The sequence below is a fragment of the Echeneis naucrates genome, chromosome 4 (assembly GCF_900963305.1).
Source record: "Echeneis naucrates chromosome 4, fEcheNa1.1, whole genome shotgun sequence".
Lineage (NCBI taxonomy): Eukaryota > Metazoa > Chordata > Actinopteri > Carangiformes > Echeneidae > Echeneis > Echeneis naucrates.
In genome coordinates, this window is record NC_042514.1 from 3383855 (window position 1) to 3401622 (window position 17768).

Here is a 17768-nt window from a genome sequence, read left to right on the forward strand (position 1 = left end):
AAAAAAATGTTCTTGTGCAGCATTAAAGTCTGAATGATGATGTTGCAACATCAGAGGGAACCTTTTGTCCCCCCCCCCCCCCCAACCGTATCAGGTTTCAATAACATGATCATAGAAAATACTGGAATCAGCCTGAATCATATCACAAGAAGCGCTTGTTTTAAATGGAGGAATGTTTCCTCCCCCACATGAAAGCTCTGAAACTCCAAACACAGATAATAAATCCAAAGGATGAGATGACTGCAGGCCCCCCCACAACAGTGATATGACCTACCGACGACCCCTTCGGCAACAACCCTGAGGTAAAGGAAAGTTTGATGGAAAAATACTCAGCTGCCGTTCATATTTAGCAAGCCAAAAACAAACCAAACAAACAAAACAGAAAAACAAAAACCAAGACATCAGATCTGTTTGGGGCGCCTTCATTGAAGTTTACAGGCTGGTTGGTCTGAAAGAAATCAACCTCAGCTTTTAGATTTTTCTCTTTTCAAGATGACCAACACCGAAAGCCGGATTTTTGCATAAAAAGAAGAAAAAAGGACTGAATACTTTTTGAGAAAAATAAAAGGCGATGCCGCCGGTCTTCAAATTTGAAGGAAAATGTTTGTTTTGTAAAAGGCACAACAAAAATTGGATTATCATCGTTTTTTAAATATTTTTCAGTCAAAACAATCAGTATTAACGTTAATTTCAATTGAAATCATATCATATATCATATATCCCATCTGCCAAAATAATCTCAACATGGATTTTTTTTTTTCATATTGTGCAGCGCAACAAAAAAGTATCATCACATCCTCACCTGAATTGATCACATGAAAATAAACTGTTTATGACACTTAATTTTGGAATGAAGTTGGAGCATTATGTGGATTTATTTCAAATCGAGGCTGTTGAACATGTTGCTTTTATTAGACATCTGCTTTTATCAGATAGCAGATGTTCATTAATCTGAAAACAGCTGCACAACATGAAACCATTAGTCCTTCAAATTTATTTCCCTGTACAAAAGAATATAAAGATTTTTTTAAAAATACAATTTGTGTAATTGAACTGAGTCTTAGGTTTGGCAAACAAAAGAAGTGACAGATAAAAAAAAAAGGTTCAAAATAGTGATTCATGATCAACACTGATATTTGTTGTGCTGTAATGTAATTGCAAGAACTCATACATGGCTGAAACAGGAGAAAAGAAATATCTGTCGTGTGTGAGTTTCTCATAAAACACATTTACAGTACATCATGTGGCACTAAACATTTGTGTTCAGACATAAATCCATCATGAAACCTAAAGCAGGACATACATGTTCATATTCATAGTGTCTCTGGGTCACCACAACACCACCTGTAGTATATAATTAACAGGCATCGTTGATTGCAAGTAAAAAATAAAGGCAGAAAATAATCTGAAATTAGTAGTTAACATGTACAAGGCTTCCAGCTGTACAAACAACGCTGACGAGACTCCATCCTCTGTACAAGTGTGTTCTTTCACAGAAAATAAAGAGGTATCACTGCTGCTCAGCAGAAGTGTCCTCTAAAGAATCAATTACAGCAAAGAATTATATTTACCCCTTTTTATACTTCAAAACCCAAATAAATATCTATCTAAACTTCAGAAGTATTGCAGTGCCGTTTTGATTACATCTAAGGTTGGAAAATTCTAGTTGTCTAAAATTTAAAATCCTGGTTGAGAGATGAAAACATCAGGTGAAGATCCTGGTTTAAGTCTAGCTGCTGTGCAGTCGACTTAACTTTTATGTACAGGAAGTAAAGCTCATAGAAAATCGTCTGCTCTACAAAAAAAGATAGAGCAGATTCATCAAACAGACATTGAAGCACATTCTGGCCACTGAGCAGAAACGAGATAAAGTTAGTGCTGGTTCCACATCGGGCTGCCTTTAAATCATCAAGTATCTGACACCAAATATTGATGACGCTCTTCAAGTTGCTGCTCTCTCGTCTCCTGAACGGGAAATCCAGGAACCAGATTAATAATCCTTCTCAGTGAATGACGTGACGTCTGATCTTCAGCTGAAGGTTCTGGGTCCTGCAGCAGGGAGTGCAGGGTGGGGTGGATCAGAAATGCATTTTAGTATACTATATTTAGAAATATATAGTGTTGAGATAAAACTAGAAACATTTAGTTGACATTTAGTTGCATGCTTTTGAACTAATGAACTAAATTAATCTAAAATAATGTTAATTAAAATAAAACGAAACAACACACACATCAAGCAAAATAAACACAATCCATCTGGCTGGACACAAAGTCAATACGTAAAAAAATAAACACTGGACCAATACCCAAAAAAAGATATGATGTGATTTTTAAATATTTATTTACCAGCTTATGAAGTAAGTGAATATTCACCATCCTGTTAGAACATAAGTACTACTGAAGCATGAAAAATAACCAACAGGATACTTTAAAGTCTTAATCACTATCAAGAAGCAGAGTGATATAAATTAAATCTGATATTTCTAAATTAATTAATCCACCACTCACCGGAGCATCTGTTTGTGGAGGCTGCCCTCCTGCTGGCTGAGCTTTGAGGGCTGCATTGTTGCGGCTGGGTCCGTCCCGATCTCGGGTCTTATTTACTTTCGGAGGTTTGGCCCTCACCTGAGATGAATCTGGCTGAGTGGGTTTAGGTTTTGCTCTGGTTGCGTCTGGAGCATCACTGCTGGCACGCACCTCTGCTGGCTCACCTTGTGCCCCCTGCTGGATTTCTGAATCTGAATCAGAAGAGGGAATCCGCTCTATGTCAGATTCTCCTTCCTCTTGCCTGCTATCCGTGTCATCCTCAACGTAGGCTGGTTCGGCAGCGAGCAGTGTTTCTACTCGCCTTTCTCTCTGTCTGTTCTGCAACCTCTGGCGAACCTGATTCCTGTTCAACCTGCCGTCATTAGCTCTGTGCCGTGGGATTTCCTGGAATGCATCGCCCCCTGCTAGGTGGTCACGGTCATTGATCATCTGGAGCTGATGCTGTTGAGGCTCCAGCTGCGGCGGTCTTGGATCCCTTTGACGGTAGCGTAGAGGTGCAGTGATGCCGTACCGGAAGGCTGCATTCACACTTGTGTACAACACCACCTAAGGAAGATATTGCAAGAAATTATACTATATAAATTTGTTTTTCCAAAGAACTTTACGTAGGAAACCAACACAAACAACAATAGAGACAGTTTTTGTTCTAATCTAGCATCCACATAGTTCAATAAGAAAATACACTTGTGCTCCCCGATGCTTTATCATCATGTAACATAAGAGAGATTGTGACTTACGTCCTCACACAGCAGCTTTTGGAAATAATTCTGTGCAAAACACTGCACCATTATAAAAGCTACCAGAGTGCAAGGATGAAACACACATACAATCCAGTCTATCTGTCAGTGAGTCCTTACCATAATGGCGAGCATGACTATGAGGAGAACCGGGATCTGCAGGGTAACTGGCAAATCTTTGAGGAGGGCTCGAAGAAACTCACTGATTCCCTGACCGATGTGCTTTAGTGGCTCTGTGATGAAGGTTGTGATGGTAAGTGAGATCGCCTAAACAAAGACGGACTGAATTAGAGGACTTGGTTGTTGAATAGAAGAGAAAATCTGGTCCGTTTGTTTTTTGACTCAAAGTCTGAGCGGTGAGGCAGTCACAGTCCGAACACCACGCAGCACAGAGATCTACCTTGGTGGGAGGTACCAACAGGATGGGGTTGACCACGATGTCTTCATAGTATTTCTTGCAAGGGTCATCCTGAAGAGTGAAGGTGCTTCTGAAAAACTCTACAGAGAAAGGGACGGACCACCTGTTACAGCAGGCGACTGCTGCATTTTTCTTTTTCTTTTTTTTCATTCATTCATCACTTCTTCATTTTATCCTTTTGGACATGTGGCATAATTAACGTGTGGATTCTTGAGTTTAAGGCCAGAAATATATGTATGTCACATTCTGATCTTTATACTAAAATCTGATAATAGTGTGTCGTGTTTCTTCTACGCTAAACATGAGACATAGTTGAATTGGTGTCCTGGTTATTTATGTTAATGCAAAATAAAGTCTTTGGACTACATTGGATTACATTTTATAGGTGCCTGGTGGGGTGTTGTGTGTCCCTCCAGGCCGCACAATGTTTGTGTGCAACAGAACATCTTACCTCTCAGACTGTCACGCCAGTCCATTTTATGCATTCCAGAGCATTTTTCATACACACTGTTTGCCCCTGCAAGGCTCCTTTGGTGCTCAGCAAATTGAATCTGGACAAAAAGAAATGATTTTAAAAATGTCATAAATTCTATCAGATCACAGTAGACTAAAAATGTAAGAGAATGAAAGAGCGCTTTACCTTATACAGATAAAACCAGTTCCACGCAATACTGACGATGAAACAGACAGAAAAGAGTCGCTTGAACTGGATTAACCAAGAGACACACGACCACAGCTGAGTGCAGATGATAGCCATTATGACCATAACGAACATCGCCGTCTAGGAAATGAGCAGAGCAGAGGAAAATTCTTCCTGCATAATTACTGCAATCACAGAGATATGCTTTCATTTTTAATACCATTTAAAATCATTTGTATTTTAAGCTTCAGTCGAGAAGGACATACACGTTGAAAAGTCATAAATGTATGAGCTCACTTTCCACACAGTGTCAACATCCACGCCAAAGGTGTCTTCAAAACGCCACTTCCATGCCTCATAATCATGTGCTTTAAGATCGACCAGTATCTGACTAATGGCATTGTCCAGAGCCCCGGTTCTCCAGCTGTCTTCACCATCCAGAAAAGTCTGAATCTCTGCTGTGGACTGTCTGGATAATTTGATTTTGGCATCATAGATGACATCCGTAGAGTCACTGGGCTGGGGAGGAAAAGGACGCGTGTGTTAAAATGTTTTCTAGTATTTTGTGCTAAAAAGGCTCTAGCAACAAAAAGGATATAACATTTAAATACACAGGCCATTAAAGATAATCAGAGTTATTCAAAATCAAAATTCAAAATATGATACAAGATAGAAGAACCACAAACCAAACCAAGTCTTTTTATTTCCATCAGGAGCCTGTTAAGGAATCTCTTGAACACTGGGTTGCATGTCGGCTGCTGTGAGATTTGGGTGATCTTCTTCTTCTGTTCATCAATCTGAATAAAAATATATAAAAAAACAAACAAACAAACTTTTTTTGACTAATTGCATGATGGCAGTTTTACTTATTTACTATGTAGAGACTGAACGTCTAGATGAAGGAAACCAGATGACACCTGCCATTATCCAATGTATTTATTCACTGTCACTGGTTTACCCAGCGGAGGATGCAGATCCTGTCACGAGTTTAACCATACTGGAAATGACCTCAACACTTGGCTTGGTATCAGTTCTTAAAATTCTTTTGCTTTTTAATCTTTTCACATGTGTATAAGGCTAGAACAGCTTTCTATCAGATATGAAATCCTCTGAAATTATTACAAATTTTCTCAAAACACTGAAACAGAAAGTTGAGACAAAGCTCAAGTTCTTGAATATTTTATCTTCCTGTCACAACCTTTAGTCAACATATAGCGGAGGCACAAGAGCTTTTATTATCATAATAGTCTGGGCAGGCCAGGACACCTGTGAACATCATTTCCTCTAAATATGTCTCTCTGTGTGTTGTGTTGTTATTGAAACCAGACTTTCTCTTGCTGGATGTGTGGGATTGTGCAGGTGACAATGAAACCGGACCACCAACCTGTCTCTGCAGATCCACCACCTGAATGTTACAGGACTCCAGCTGGGCCTGATTGGAGTCCACAGTGTACTCCTTTCTTTTGGTTGCCACATTGTCATAGTTTGCCGGCTGTGTGGTGTAAACAAACAAACAAACAAACACACTGTCAGTCCAGCAGGAGTCAGGCTAACATCAATAGTGTCAGCAGAGTCGGTGCAGACCTGTACGGACTTCTTCATCGTTTTGCTGGTGGAGTCGTAGTTGAGCATATCATAGGGGTCGACCCAGTCCTCCACCTGCTGCCCCAAAGCAGCCAGGTGCAGACAAAACACCAGGAAGGGCAGCAACATCCTGGGCGGCGTGTTGGCCCCAAGCTAACCGCTACCAGTTAGCTAGCTAGCTAGCTGCTAAAGGAGCAGCCTTAAAAACAGCTCCGTCAATCGTACATTTAAAAACGCCGAGCAGTTTGACCGCAACGTCAGACCAACCGAGTCAAACTGAACCAAGTAAATAAAAGTAGTGTTGATAAAAATTTCTACCTAAACTCTGAGAAACAACTCACCGCTGGAACTGGAAGTCACAGCAACATCAGCCGCTTTACCGGAGGAGCGGGGCGGAAGTGGGCTCGCAAAGGCGCACGGGAAGTGTAGTTCATCTACTTTTGTTTTCCTGAGAACGAATTCAAGTTTGTTACAGTAATATTTTATTATTAAGTAATGGTGTGAAATCAGTGGTTACAATACGAAGTAAAATTGATCATTAAAAAAGAATGTACCTGTGAATATAGTAAAAGTTGTGAATGAAAGAAAAATGTAGTAATGAAATAAGTGAGCTCTGTTGCTGTTAAAATATTACTATATTAAGGAAATGCTGCTATAGTAAAAGCATAAATGCATCCTCATATTTACAATAAAGGATAAAAATAACTTGCCCAATTTTCTCAGACTTTCCTGTCAATCTCTTGCTCTCTGTGTGAATGAAGGTATTTAGAAAACAGAAAAAAGTAACAAGTGGAACTTGAGAGTATCTGGTTTCCCTTCAGTGATAGTGAGCAGCCCACAGGACACATGGATGACACTGAAATCATTCATTTCAACAAAATATGTTTATTGCAAAGAATTGTGTTAAATATTTACAAACTTTGTTGTCGTTGTGTTACACGTGCTTTACAGTTCAGCTCTTCGTGGAACCATTCCATTCAAGGAGCTGCAGGCAAACGATATACGTCTTCAGAAAGACGCAAAGGGAACGCCAAGATCTTAGCGCCGCTTTTCAGGGCTTGAAGGGAGCATTTATGTCTATGACCAGAGTTCATTTTGTCCATGATACAGGAGCTTTAATAGTGGGACTCATTTCACTCACAAAGCTCCATAAATGCTCATCAGACAATGTTAAATATTAAGACAGAAGGATGGGAGTAGAAGAACATTAGGTGTCAGATCTACTTTCCTTTTCCCCCTTTACCACTCTTCACTCCTCCTTTGCCACCCTTTCCTGATGGCCTTCCTTTGCCTTTCCCACCTTTTCCTTTGCCTCCTTTGGCGTGCCGTTCTTTCCTCTGTGTTCCCCGCATGTCTTTCTTCATGCGACCGTCCACCACTTTAAACACTCCCTTGACGCCAGGGGGCCGTCTCACCTTCTTACCAGCTCCTTTTTTGCTCACAACGTATGTTACATCTCTTTTCTCCTTCCCTATGCCTGCTTTCTTATAGATACTGTGAACACAAGACAGAAATGGAGTATTATTTGTAAGACTACTGATACAGAATCACAGCTTCCTTCTGAGGTCCAAACAGACAGAGGGGAATTCCTACCTCTTCAGTTGAGCCATCTTCTCCCTCTCAGAGATGTCCACCGTGTTCACAACTGCCTCGGCTTTCTTCTTGGCCTGCTCCATCTTTTTCAGCATCTAGAAAAGTCACAGAGAATCTGATGAATCTGTTAAACTCAGGGTCTTTTCATGTTGTCTATCTTGATGCAAATCTAGGAACTGTAATCCATTTTGATCATCTTCTGGTGTTTGAAATATCTTTTTAATCATCCACCGTCAATACGGATGGGTGCATTTTTAGAGGCTTCAGTATCAATTATCTTCTGTCTTCTCAGTTCTGCTGGAGGTAATGGAGTAATTAAAGATTTCCTAGCACTGAATCAATAATCAGTATTCAGTACCAGGAAAAGTATTCATAACAAAGCACACCCCTAGTCTGCTGCACCCTTCTGTTTATTTTTTTTCCCCCACAGCTTACCCGTCTCTTCTTCCTGGCCTTGGCCTCAGCAACTCGTTTTATGGGTCTTGCATCAATCTCCTTCCACTTTTGTTTGTATTCCTCCACCATCTCTCTGGTGACTGGTACTGGCTTCTTCCTGTGTTTACGCTCATCGTCCAGGAACCAATCAGGAACCTCCCATTCCTGCTCAGAGCTGGCAAACCTGCAGGAACACAAGTGAGCACAACTGTTAACATTACACAATAATTTGATTATTTTCTCATTATAGTATGAACTTCTTATTTTTTTGGCATTACATTCATATTCCTTTCATCATTCATCATCATCATCATCATTTGCCCTTATTGCAGCTTCAGGTTGGCCAACTGATGCATTTTTAGTAACCTGATAAAAATCAAATATAAATGGCACAAATCTGTAACTGATTGGTGGCAAAAATAAACATTTTAGTGAATTTTAGTAACGCTGTTAATTACTGGAGTACTTTAAATGTAAAAAAAAAAAAAAAAAAAGGGCTTTGTTCTGCATGTCCCTTTTTATTCCCAAGGCTGCATTAAAGATGAAAAATATACAGTATAATTTTATTTCCACACATAACTGGTGATGTTGGTCCAGTGTGACACAGTATTGTTAATTTCATCACGTTTTGACACCAACAGATATCGATGGCACAAATGAATAAGATAGAAGGTCTGGATGAAGCAGAAACACTTTGATCACACTCACCTGTGGAAGGAGCCATCTATCAGGTCCCTGGTGCTCTTCTTAGACGTAGCGATCTGAGAGCCGAGGGCCAGACCTTCTGCATCAAGGATCCTGGCTTTTTTACCTGAGGAGCAGAAAACACACACAGTGTTACACACAACACACTTCATTTGTCAACTTCATAAATTCATGTTTACCTCTTTTATTTCTGACAAAAGCTGTAGATGGGGTTTTATTGCCGGTGTAAAAGGGGTTTAACTGTTTCTCATTACTCACTGATGCTTTCTACAGGAACAACCTGGAAGTCGTCCTCATCGGCGTCCTGTGAGATCCCTTGTGCCCCCTTGGCCTGCTTCATCCTGGTTATCTCCCTGAAACACAGAGCAGCATTTTCAGCATTACTTCACAGTAATGAATTGAATGATATGGAAATGAGGTAGAATGAAAAGTTAATTTGGCTTTACTTTTCGTCGTCGCTGCTGTCGTCTGAGTCGCTGTCACTCTCCTCTTCAGCTTTGTGTGAAGGTCCCGCCTTTTCTTCCTCAGGCTGAGCAGTTTCTTCTTCTTCCTCCTCCTCCTCCTCAGCTTTCCTCTTTTTGCCTTTTCATAAAAATGATCCCAAGCTGTCATTAAGTTGTCCCAGATTTAAGACAAAAACGACATTGTGAAGTGAAAAGGTTTCATGAAGATATAAACAAATGAATGAGAGAAAAGGGGAGACGTTGACCTGTCTGCTTGTTCTGGAGCCACTCTGTCTGTCGGAGCTCGCTCTCTGCGTCGCCCTCCAGGCCGAGCTCAGAGAAGATGCCCTGCAGAGCAGAAGGACAGCAGGGTCAAAGGTCAGAGATCACACAGTGGTCGACTCATTTACAGGTGAAAACTAACTGAGATCAGCAGTGATGTGGGAGGAATCAGGTGATCAACTGCTGATTAAAATCAAAAAGCCGACGCAGACAAACCTTGCTGAACCACAGGTTGGTGTCTCGCTCATTCTTCTCATCCTTTCCCTCCAGCTCCACCAGCAGACCGCCCTCCTGACCTTCATCCTCCTCATCTTCCTCAGAAAACTGGACTCTGGAAAAGCACAAATGAACCATAACTAGATTGGAGGGTGATTTCTTGCTTAGGAGTTTATACAACATGGTAGGAGCTAATGATTTTAAATAAATTATTTGTATGATGGGGGGAAAAAAGAAATCAACCAAAGTTTGCAAAACGTGTCGCATCAGTCTTGTTGGTTGAATTCTGATATTTCAACCAAACAGTCATGAGTTTTCATGGAATCATAGAGAAGAACAGGGGAACAGCTACTTACTTTTTCTTTGGTGCTTTCTTCTTCAGTTCCTTCTCTCTTTGCTCCACCTCCGCCAAGTCCTCCTCGTCTAAATCAGAGGCCAGCGACATTTTGTCAGCCTCATCATCATCATCATCCTCCTCCTCGGACAGGTGAAAGTCATCGTCTTCATCTACCAGAGCATCTGCTGCCTGCATGTCTCCCTTGCTCATATCATCCAGAACCTGATGGAGAAGTTCAGGTTCAGTTGATGCTCAAATGGTCATCATGAGTATTTGAATCTGCAGTTTGTCGAGTTTGGGCCAGTGACAAAATATAAACCAAAACTCTAATATGCAGTGGGACTCATCAAAACAGGTTAAAGTCTAAAGAACCCTCCTGCAAAGTCTGTTGATAAGTCAGAGAAAATGTCTTTGTCATCCACTAAAGGTCAAGACTGTTACCTGTTTCTTCTTGATAGTGCTGAGCGAGAAAAGGGACGAATCGTTGCCATCGGCGATGGAGACGCCTGGCAGGTCCATCTTCAGCTCCACTCTCTCCCTTTGCTTTCTCCGCTCCTTCAGCAGCTTCTTCTTCTTCCTGATGGAGCACAAGAGTTAGAAAAACAACAACAACAAATGTCAAACCTGCAAGTAACACATTTTTATTGCTAAAAATCAACATCAAGGGCAATAGCATCACTTTGCTTTACAATGATAACCTTCATAATGACAAATAAAAGAGGGGAAACTGAAATTTATTAAAAAAGGTACCAAAACACAACAACTGCATAAGATACAGATTAAAGTGATTGAAAAGAAAGCAGAGTTTTTTTGTACCGTTTGAGGTCAGCCACCTCTTCAGCTTTCAGCTCTGCCAGTCTCCTCTCCATTTCTTCCTCTTCATCATCATCATCCTCCTCCTCCTCTTCCTCCTGCTGCTGCTGATCCTCTGTCTTCTTCTTTTTCTCTGGCACTTCCTCTGAATCACTCTCTTCTTCATCAGAACTTAAGCTAAAAGCAAAGCAGAGAGGATTTTTCACCTGCTCTGGCACATCCTGGCAGGAACATACAGTAGCAGTTTCTCAGAGTCTTTTAGAAAAATAAACCATAAAAAGCCATTTACTTGATCTCCTGGTCAAGCTGTTTGGCCTCCTGCTTCAGTCTCTTGGCCAAATATCTCCTCAGCTTGGACCTCCAGCTCAGCAGCAGCCTGCAGATGTGAGGATGGAAAAAGTTGAGTCTTTAATCCTCCTCTTCGATAAAAACAAACTTCAGTAGTCACCGACAGATGGAGGGCTTACCGGAGCTCTTTACGGCCCAAGACTTTAATGTCACTGCAACACGCCTTCACCTCAACACTGGTGGCCGGGTGAGACTCCAGGTCAGGGTTGTCAAAGGTGATCTGAGTGAAGACGACTGAGTGAGAACGGCAATAAAGGAAAACTTTTCCTTCTGTCAGTCCTCTTACACACTCTAATATACAGACAGTGAACATAGTCCAGAATGTACTGATGTCTCACCTCACTGGCTTTACCCAGGAAGTCCACGGGGTTTTCAGCTTTGAGAAAGGCCGTCACTGTGAAAGTGTGGTAGAGCGTCAAATCACCGTCTGCGTATCCCTCCGCCTGAACAGAAGAAGAGCTGTGTGATCAGTGATGAGGAAGCAACAGGAGATCACAGCATTTCAAGTGTCATTTAAGTTAAACTGTCTATAATTCATTGCAGAGAACATGCCTTTGGCTTCTTGACAGGAATCAGATCCCTCACAGTTTTAGCCTGCACCTCCACCTCTTTGAACGCATGTTTGGGGTCGAAGAACTTACTGTCGATTTTATCTGGAGCAACAAAGCCTGAGGAGGAAGAAAAAAGGCTTTAAATATGATCTGCAGAGGCAAAGAAAAATAAAGTTAACATTGGATTGTTATTCACCCTGACAGATGACAAAGATCTCGGCTGACTCGTTCCTAGAAGCCTGCGGCTTTGTGGCCTGCACTTTCTTGAAGAATTGCTGGAAGATCCAGAGCAGCGGCTGGTAGTCTTTAGAGCGGAAGACCTTTGTGACAAAAGTTCCACCTTTGGCCAGAAACTCACAGGCCAGTTTCAGAGCCATGAGGGTCAAGTGAGCTGGTGAAAAGGGCAGCAGAAGGAGATTTTAGGGGCATTTAGTTCAAACACCAGGATGTGTGTGTGTGTTTGGTATATGGGACCTATTGAATAATCACAGTGACAGTAATTTAGCAGTAAAACTAACTTTTGGAAACAGTTAAGTGAAAAATTTCCCGAAGCCTTTCTTTCAGCTGCACTAACCTTGTGAAAAGGCATCATGTTGCCAGTTGGCTCCCACATTGGGGGCTCCATCATTCAACACCACATCCACCTTCCACGTCTGCAACTCCTTTCTTAAAGCCTGCATGACAATAAACGTGTTTAGATCTAATGGAAAATTTGACCTTTGGAAAAGAGCGTAGCTCCCAGTTCTAGTTCATTTCCTGTCTCTCTGCAATACTACAGCAGAAGCACCAACATCAATATTCTTTAAGGATTAATAACAACCATAACAATGATGATAATAGTTCAAAGGCACCTTTCAAGACATTTAAGGACGCTTCACATTTCAAAAGAGGCACTCAGAGACAAAAACAATATACAAGTTAATAAATGGGGGGACAATAAGCAGCAGATATCTCACCTGTCTGCATTTCTCAGTGGTGATGTCTTCTTGCAGCGTCACTACATTCGGGATTGGCTTGATGGGAACCAGGTCAACACCTGACAGGTGGAAACACTAATTTATCTTTCTGAGTAAAAAAATTACATTTTAATTACAGTTTTTAGTCTCTGTGTTATTAATATCTTTGCCTTCTTGGCTGTAGGTCGGAGAAAAGGAGCAACTGAGACATGACAAAAGCACTGAGGGAAATTTTCTACTAAAGATGAGCAAACGATTAAATCACTGAAAGAATATTCAATAGAAAAAAACAAAACAAAACAAAACAGTTGCTGCGCTAATAAAACTGATCATTATGAATACAGTCATTATCATTAAGTTTGGAAGACTGGATCGAGCCAAACTGACTCACCAATAATGAGACTTGACACTGGCATGAACTTGGACGCCACTTGTAACCTGTAAGGAAAAATTCAGACATCAGTGACTTCATACACAAATTTACCACAACACACATCATTCACACAAAAACACTGAATCTAAAAAGGTTCAACACTACGGCCCTGCAATAAATTTAACTTTATGAGGGTTGATTGTGCTGAAAAAGGGGTTTTGATTTAACTTTAATTTAATTTTGGAGGATGCAGTGTGACAGTATTTATTTGGACAAAGAGGTGTTAATACTATTTTTCACTATAATCATTAACCTTTATGTATCAAAAGTGGTGACAGATGAGACCACCATGTTTTATGAATCAAATCTGAATGTTTGACGGATATAAAATAAGCTGTTAAGTCCCCAAACTGTGTTTAACATTCGTCTGACAGGCGGCTCACCATCCGCCCGGAGCGGCACAGAGATCCACCACAGCCCGGGCTTTCTGCAGAAAGGAGAATTTACGGTTGAGCTGGATGAGCTTAAAGGAGGACCGAGAGCGATAACCTGAAAGAAAAAGAGACAGGACAGAGATGAATGTTGATCTTTGGTGGAGCTGATCTCTTCCTCAGAGCTGCTTCTGTTTTCTGAAGGCTGTAAAATACCCGTTTCTTTGGCCAGGTGGTAGAATTTGTCCTTTCGGGTTTTTCCGACTTTCAGTTTCTTCCCCATGTCTGTCACGGAGGTTTTAAACTGGACTTTAAGTCAGAAATATCTCAGTTGTTCGGGACTTAAAGCTCCCAAACCACGAACATGAAAACAAACACGTGTTTCTGCCCACAGCCGGAAGTTCCGGGTCACAGGCGGAACCGTTTCTTCTTCTTCGGATTTATTACGGTAACACAGGTAGCTGCTGCCTCCTGCTGTCACCGCGAAGAAATAAAATAAAAGTAAATTAAATTCATAAAATAAAAATATTTTTCATGAAAATATGCATATATGTACATAAAAAATGCATTATGCAAGTAAATTTATTATATTAAGATTAAACAAAAACCACTTCTGATAAAATGTAAATGCGAATTTTGTCACATTTTAATATTTAAGGGGTAAATAATTAATGACTAATCAAGAATGTACCTGAAAATTTAGTTGATACTGATAATATTCAACTGAGATGACCATTCAATATGTCAAATATCAATTTTAGTTTTTCTCGTATGTGCCATGGACTCTATGACTGAAGCTATATGGTGTAAACCATATTAGGCAAGTATGAAGTAAGTCACACGGTTTTCACATTGAGTAATGCTTTATTTTTTATTCAGTTTTCCTCAAAGCTGCATGAACATTGGGAGACAACACCGTTGATTGAAGAGCCCAGCTGTCAGAAAGGCCGGTTTCTGGATCGTGTGTTGATGAGTCCCAGGACAGAGAAGGCGCTGGCTGCTGCCGTCACCAAACTGATGGCCCCAATGGCCCGAGTAGCCTGCAGACACAGACAGGTGCAAAAATGGACTGATTTCAGTTATTATTATAAAAGAATAGCAGATATAAGATTAAAATAAGTAAAAGATTAGATTTTACTGCTTATCTATGCTGTAACATAATAAAAACACATCAAAAATGTGTTTATTGTCTATAACGACACATCTCTGTTGCAGAACTGTGGGCTTATGGTACAAGTGTCGGGTAATGTCGTTAATTAATTTAACCCCTACCATTAAAAACACAAAAGATTCACCTACATTAGCCACTGTTCAAGGTGACAGGGTTGGTTATTTGATGCACAAAACACAGATTCAGGTGGAGTACACTCTTACGTTCTACCCAGAGAGAACATAACCAAACTCTCTCCACATTTCTGCCAAAATTCTATTCAAAAGTCAAAGTTACTTCAAGATAGACCGGCCTGGTGACTGTGAATATATGAGTTACCAGTTCGAGTGAGAGGAGAGAATTCACTTCATTTTGTTTGTGGGTGAAATATAATTTACACAAGTATTTGATCACCTGCTGTGGATGAGAAAGTGACCATGCCTGTCACCAGAGCCCAGCGTAGATAGACAACATTTCTGTTTTCAGTTCATTGGTTTGATACACATCTATCACTTCCCGCTTAATTTGTTCTTTTGTTTTTTTGTTATTTTGACAGAACTGACATAAAAATGAATGTCAAAACTGAAGAAAAGTAACATTTCCTTTAAATTCTGTATTAACTGTCCTGCTTTAGGTAAAAAAATATCTTTCACAATTAAAGCTACAACAGTGGTGACATCAGGTATTCATGAAAAGTGTAATGTCGTTGTGATGACAGAACAGACGGCGACAGACCTGCTCGGACACCCCCTCCCCGTAGCGCAGAAGGGTAACAAAGTGCTCGCAGTTGCTCCCCAGCAGGTCATAGGACACCTCCTGCCCGATGAGGACTTGAGCTCGCTGGATGATTTCGCAGACGGGCAGGGGGGTGTGGTTGTGGTCATACTTGTTGTTGACACGGTACGAGTCGCTTCCCACAACCTCCTTCAGGAGCTGCATGCGCACCACGGCCTTCCTGCTGAAGACAGACTTCACGCTGGACATGGCAGCTGCCGGACTCTCATCTGCAGAGGAAGAGAAGAGCTTCAGTACGTAAACCTCCACGCAGTTTTTCTACCTAGTGTAGAAGGAAATGGGTCATTTAGAATTAGAAGAGAACATATACATTCAAATATCCATGGTTTGATATCCATGGCTTACTGTTTCCACTAATTAAATTCCAAATTAAGAAACATCTTAGAAAGGATAAGAGTGTAACATATACAGACCAGAAACTGTGTGTGTCTTGTCTTCATCAACATGGGACCAGAATTAAAGCCTTCTACACCTTTAAAGTCCAAATCACTCTGACAGAGTTCACATCGAACAACATCCTTGCAAAAACACACAAAGCTGCATTGGATTTTTTAGGTCGAAGGGTAACAAGTCCAATTAAAAGAGGCTCCTACTGACCAACGGGAGTTAAGTTGATGATATAGCCATCTCCTAGGTAGAGAGCCCAGTGCTGATAGGCTGGTCTGAAGATCTCGATGAGATCGCCAGGCTGGGGGTCACCAAAGGGTTCAGGAAGGTCAGGGTCATTAGAGGCCATCTACACAGGGAGCGACAGGGAAACAGGCGAGGTTCTAGTTTTACGCATCAATCGTTCATGAAAGATGTCTGCTAGAGAAAATACATCTGATTCTAAAATACCGGGTAACTGTACTCTTCACTAAAAGTTTCATTACATCAAAATGATTTATACTAAGAACAACAAAGATCTGATGAATAAGAAATTAAGAGATTTACATAAAGATTTTCTTCCAAGTCCTCATAAATCCTTTAACTGCTGCATTGTATGCCAAAATCGTATAAATTCTACAATTAGCAGAAAATACTAAACAGATACGTCCTCGTTGGAGGTCAACAGGTCATCGATGCAACACCTTTAAAAGTCCACATGAACCATCATAGAAACTCAGACTGTCAAAGCAGAAGTCACACTGACAGTCAACTTACAGTAGAGTTTTGTTGTTGTTTATCCATCCCACATCATGCTTCCACAAATTCTGCGGAGAAAAGAAAACACAGAGAGGAAGTGTTTACTGAAACAGAGCCATCAGTCTGATCATGGATATATATTCATGTGTTTTATGTAGTTTTAGTAAAGCCAAACTCGAAAGGGAAAATAACCACATTCCCAGATAAAGAAAACGCTAAACAGGATTTTACACAATGTAAAGGTCACCCATACACAGACAATACACACACGAGCTGTTGTGTCACCTATGCAGTCACAATAGCAGCAACACAAAAGGGAAGCTGACAGAAAAATAGTTTGAGCCCAGGTTAAAAAAAAAAACAAAAAACTAACTAAAAAATGACCTTCATCTTGAAAATAACTTCCACTGTTTTTAACTGGAAGTTTTGTTTGATGAATTATCATAAATCACACCAATGTGTTTTGGTTAAATTATTAAAATTTCTAAATTTCAACTCCACAGAGACAGGAGGTTAGCTTGGATGAAATGTATATCAGCCCGGGGGAGCAGTGAATATATCCATCTCATCATTAATGTATGAAGCTGAAACCTCCACACTGAAAAAACAGAAGACATCTTTTATTTTATCAAATCAGAACTCTGTTGACTTCACTCAACTGATGTAACTAAATTATACAGAAATTATGCAATAATTTTTTCCATGCTAAGAAACTGAAAAAGAAAAAAAACTGTCACTGTTTGTTAAAGTGGGATGATACAGAAATAACAAATGAGGAAAATACACCATGGAAGTCTTTTCTAATGTCACTATGGGAATTTTGTTGATGCAAAGAGCTGAATTCATTTCAGAGGCCCGAACAGTCAACAACAGAACAAACACACACAGATATAATACTTACTCAAACACCAGCAGCTTTTTCTTCCTCACCATTTTAATTCTCCATCATAAATCAGCTTATAATCATTGAATAAAATCCAGCAAGAAAAGACAGAGAACAAAATCGATTCCAAGTGTCCGCGTTGACAAATGTTGTTGTTGTTGTTTAAATATCCCAAAGCCAAAGAGAGGCTGGAGGTCCTGGTGGAGGTATTTCAGTGGCCGCTGCTCCGACCAATGTCACTTTGCTGCAGTTGTTTAGGTCACACACACACATATACACACTGAGAGGCCTTTCCTCTCTGGCACTGTCCCATTCACAGGCTGCTCTGTTGAATAACAGTCATTGAGGGCTTGAAAAGGGAACACGTACGCGACTTGTTTCATTTACGGCCTGCACCAGCTCATAC

The 17768-nt window shown here is 40.6% G+C and overlaps 3 protein-coding genes across 5 annotated transcripts; all 3 read right to left on the reverse strand.

Annotated features, from left to right (window-relative positions):
- Positions 1-971: 971 nt before the first annotated feature.
- On the reverse strand, positions 972-6310 carry clcc1 (chloride channel CLIC-like 1). The gene is made up of 10 exons (XM_029500262.1): positions 5927-6310; positions 5727-5834; positions 5029-5139; positions 4640-4861; positions 4343-4483; positions 4154-4253; positions 3685-3782; positions 3405-3551; positions 2509-3093; positions 972-2049 (listed from the first exon to the last, which is right to left on the reverse strand). The coding sequence occupies exons 1-10, from the start codon at positions 6053-6055 to the stop codon at positions 1909-1911; spliced, it is 1782 nt and encodes a 593-aa protein (XP_029356122.1). The 5' UTR covers positions 6056-6310; the 3' UTR covers positions 972-1908.
- A 504-nt stretch (positions 6311-6814) lies between these two features.
- ftsj3 (FtsJ RNA 2'-O-methyltransferase 3) lies at positions 6815-13791 on the reverse strand. 2 transcript variants are annotated; one of them, XM_029500059.1, is made up of 21 exons: positions 13626-13791; positions 13422-13527; positions 12997-13043; positions 12606-12685; positions 12224-12323; positions 11846-12040; positions 11651-11766; positions 11437-11541; positions 11218-11318; positions 11040-11126; positions 10754-10921; positions 10379-10514; positions 9957-10159; positions 9601-9715; positions 9363-9450; positions 9106-9241; positions 8918-9012; positions 8663-8765; positions 7955-8138; positions 7520-7614; positions 6815-7420 (listed from the first exon to the last, which is right to left on the reverse strand). In XM_029500059.1, exons 1-21 carry the CDS (start codon positions 13690-13692, stop codon positions 7147-7149), a joined length of 2601 nt encoding a protein of 866 aa, XP_029355919.1. In that variant the 5' UTR covers positions 13693-13791; the 3' UTR covers positions 6815-7146. The 2 variants fall into 2 exon arrangements, with proteins under 2 accessions (XP_029355919.1, XP_029355918.1); XM_029500058.1 differs by having other exon boundaries at positions 9369-9450; positions 10754-10927.
- Positions 13792-14309: 518 nt separating this feature from the next.
- plaat1 (phospholipase A and acyltransferase 1) lies at positions 14310-17537 on the reverse strand. Of its 2 annotated transcripts, XM_029500716.1 has the most exons (5): positions 17381-17537; positions 16498-16547; positions 15952-16090; positions 15295-15563; positions 14310-14449 (listed from the first exon to the last, which is right to left on the reverse strand). In XM_029500716.1, exons 2-5 carry the CDS (start codon positions 16522-16524, stop codon positions 14348-14350), a joined length of 537 nt encoding a protein of 178 aa, XP_029356576.1. In that variant the 5' UTR covers positions 16525-16547; positions 17381-17537; the 3' UTR covers positions 14310-14347. The 2 variants fall into 2 exon arrangements, with proteins under 2 accessions (XP_029356576.1, XP_029356577.1); XM_029500717.1 differs by lacking the exons at positions 16498-16547; positions 17381-17537 and adding an exon at positions 16288-16348.
- Between the last annotated feature and the right edge of the window lie 231 nt (positions 17538-17768).

Bases quoted from the DNA above. Each gene is read 5' to 3' on its own strand.
- plaat1 (XM_029500716.1), bottom strand. From the start codon at position 16,524: ATGGATAAACAACAACAAAACTCTACT. The intron at 15,564-15,951 runs GTCAGTAGGAGC...CTTCCTCTGCAG, and splicing joins CATCAACTTAACTCCCGTTG to ATGAGAGTCCGGCAGCTGCC. The intron at 14,450-15,294 runs GTCTGTCGCCGT...CTGTGTCTGCAG, and splicing joins GGGAGGGGGTGTCCGAGCAG to GCTACTCGGGCCATTGGGGC.
- clcc1 (XM_029500262.1), bottom strand. From the start codon at position 6,055: ATGTTGCTGCCCTTCCTGGTGTTTTGTCTGCACCTGGCTGCTTTGGGG. The intron at 5,140-5,726 runs GTTGGTGGTCCG...ATTTTTATTCAG, and splicing joins TGGTGGATCTGCAGAGACAG to ATTGATGAACAGAAGAAGAA. The intron at 3,094-3,404 runs GTAAGGACTCAC...TATCTTCCTTAG, and splicing joins TAGTCATGCTCGCCATTATG to GTGGTGTTGTACACAAGTGT.
- ftsj3 (XM_029500059.1), bottom strand. From the start codon at position 13,692: ATGGGGAAGAAACTGAAAGTCGGAAAAACCCGAAAGGACAAATTCTAC. The intron at 10,160-10,378 runs GTAACAGTCTTG...CTTCTCCATCAG, and splicing joins GCACTATCAAGAAGAAACAG to GTTCTGGATGATATGAGCAA. The intron at 7,615-7,954 runs GTAAGCTGTGGG...TGACTTTTCTAG, and splicing joins AGGCCAGGAAGAAGAGACGG to ATGCTGAAAAAGATGGAGCA.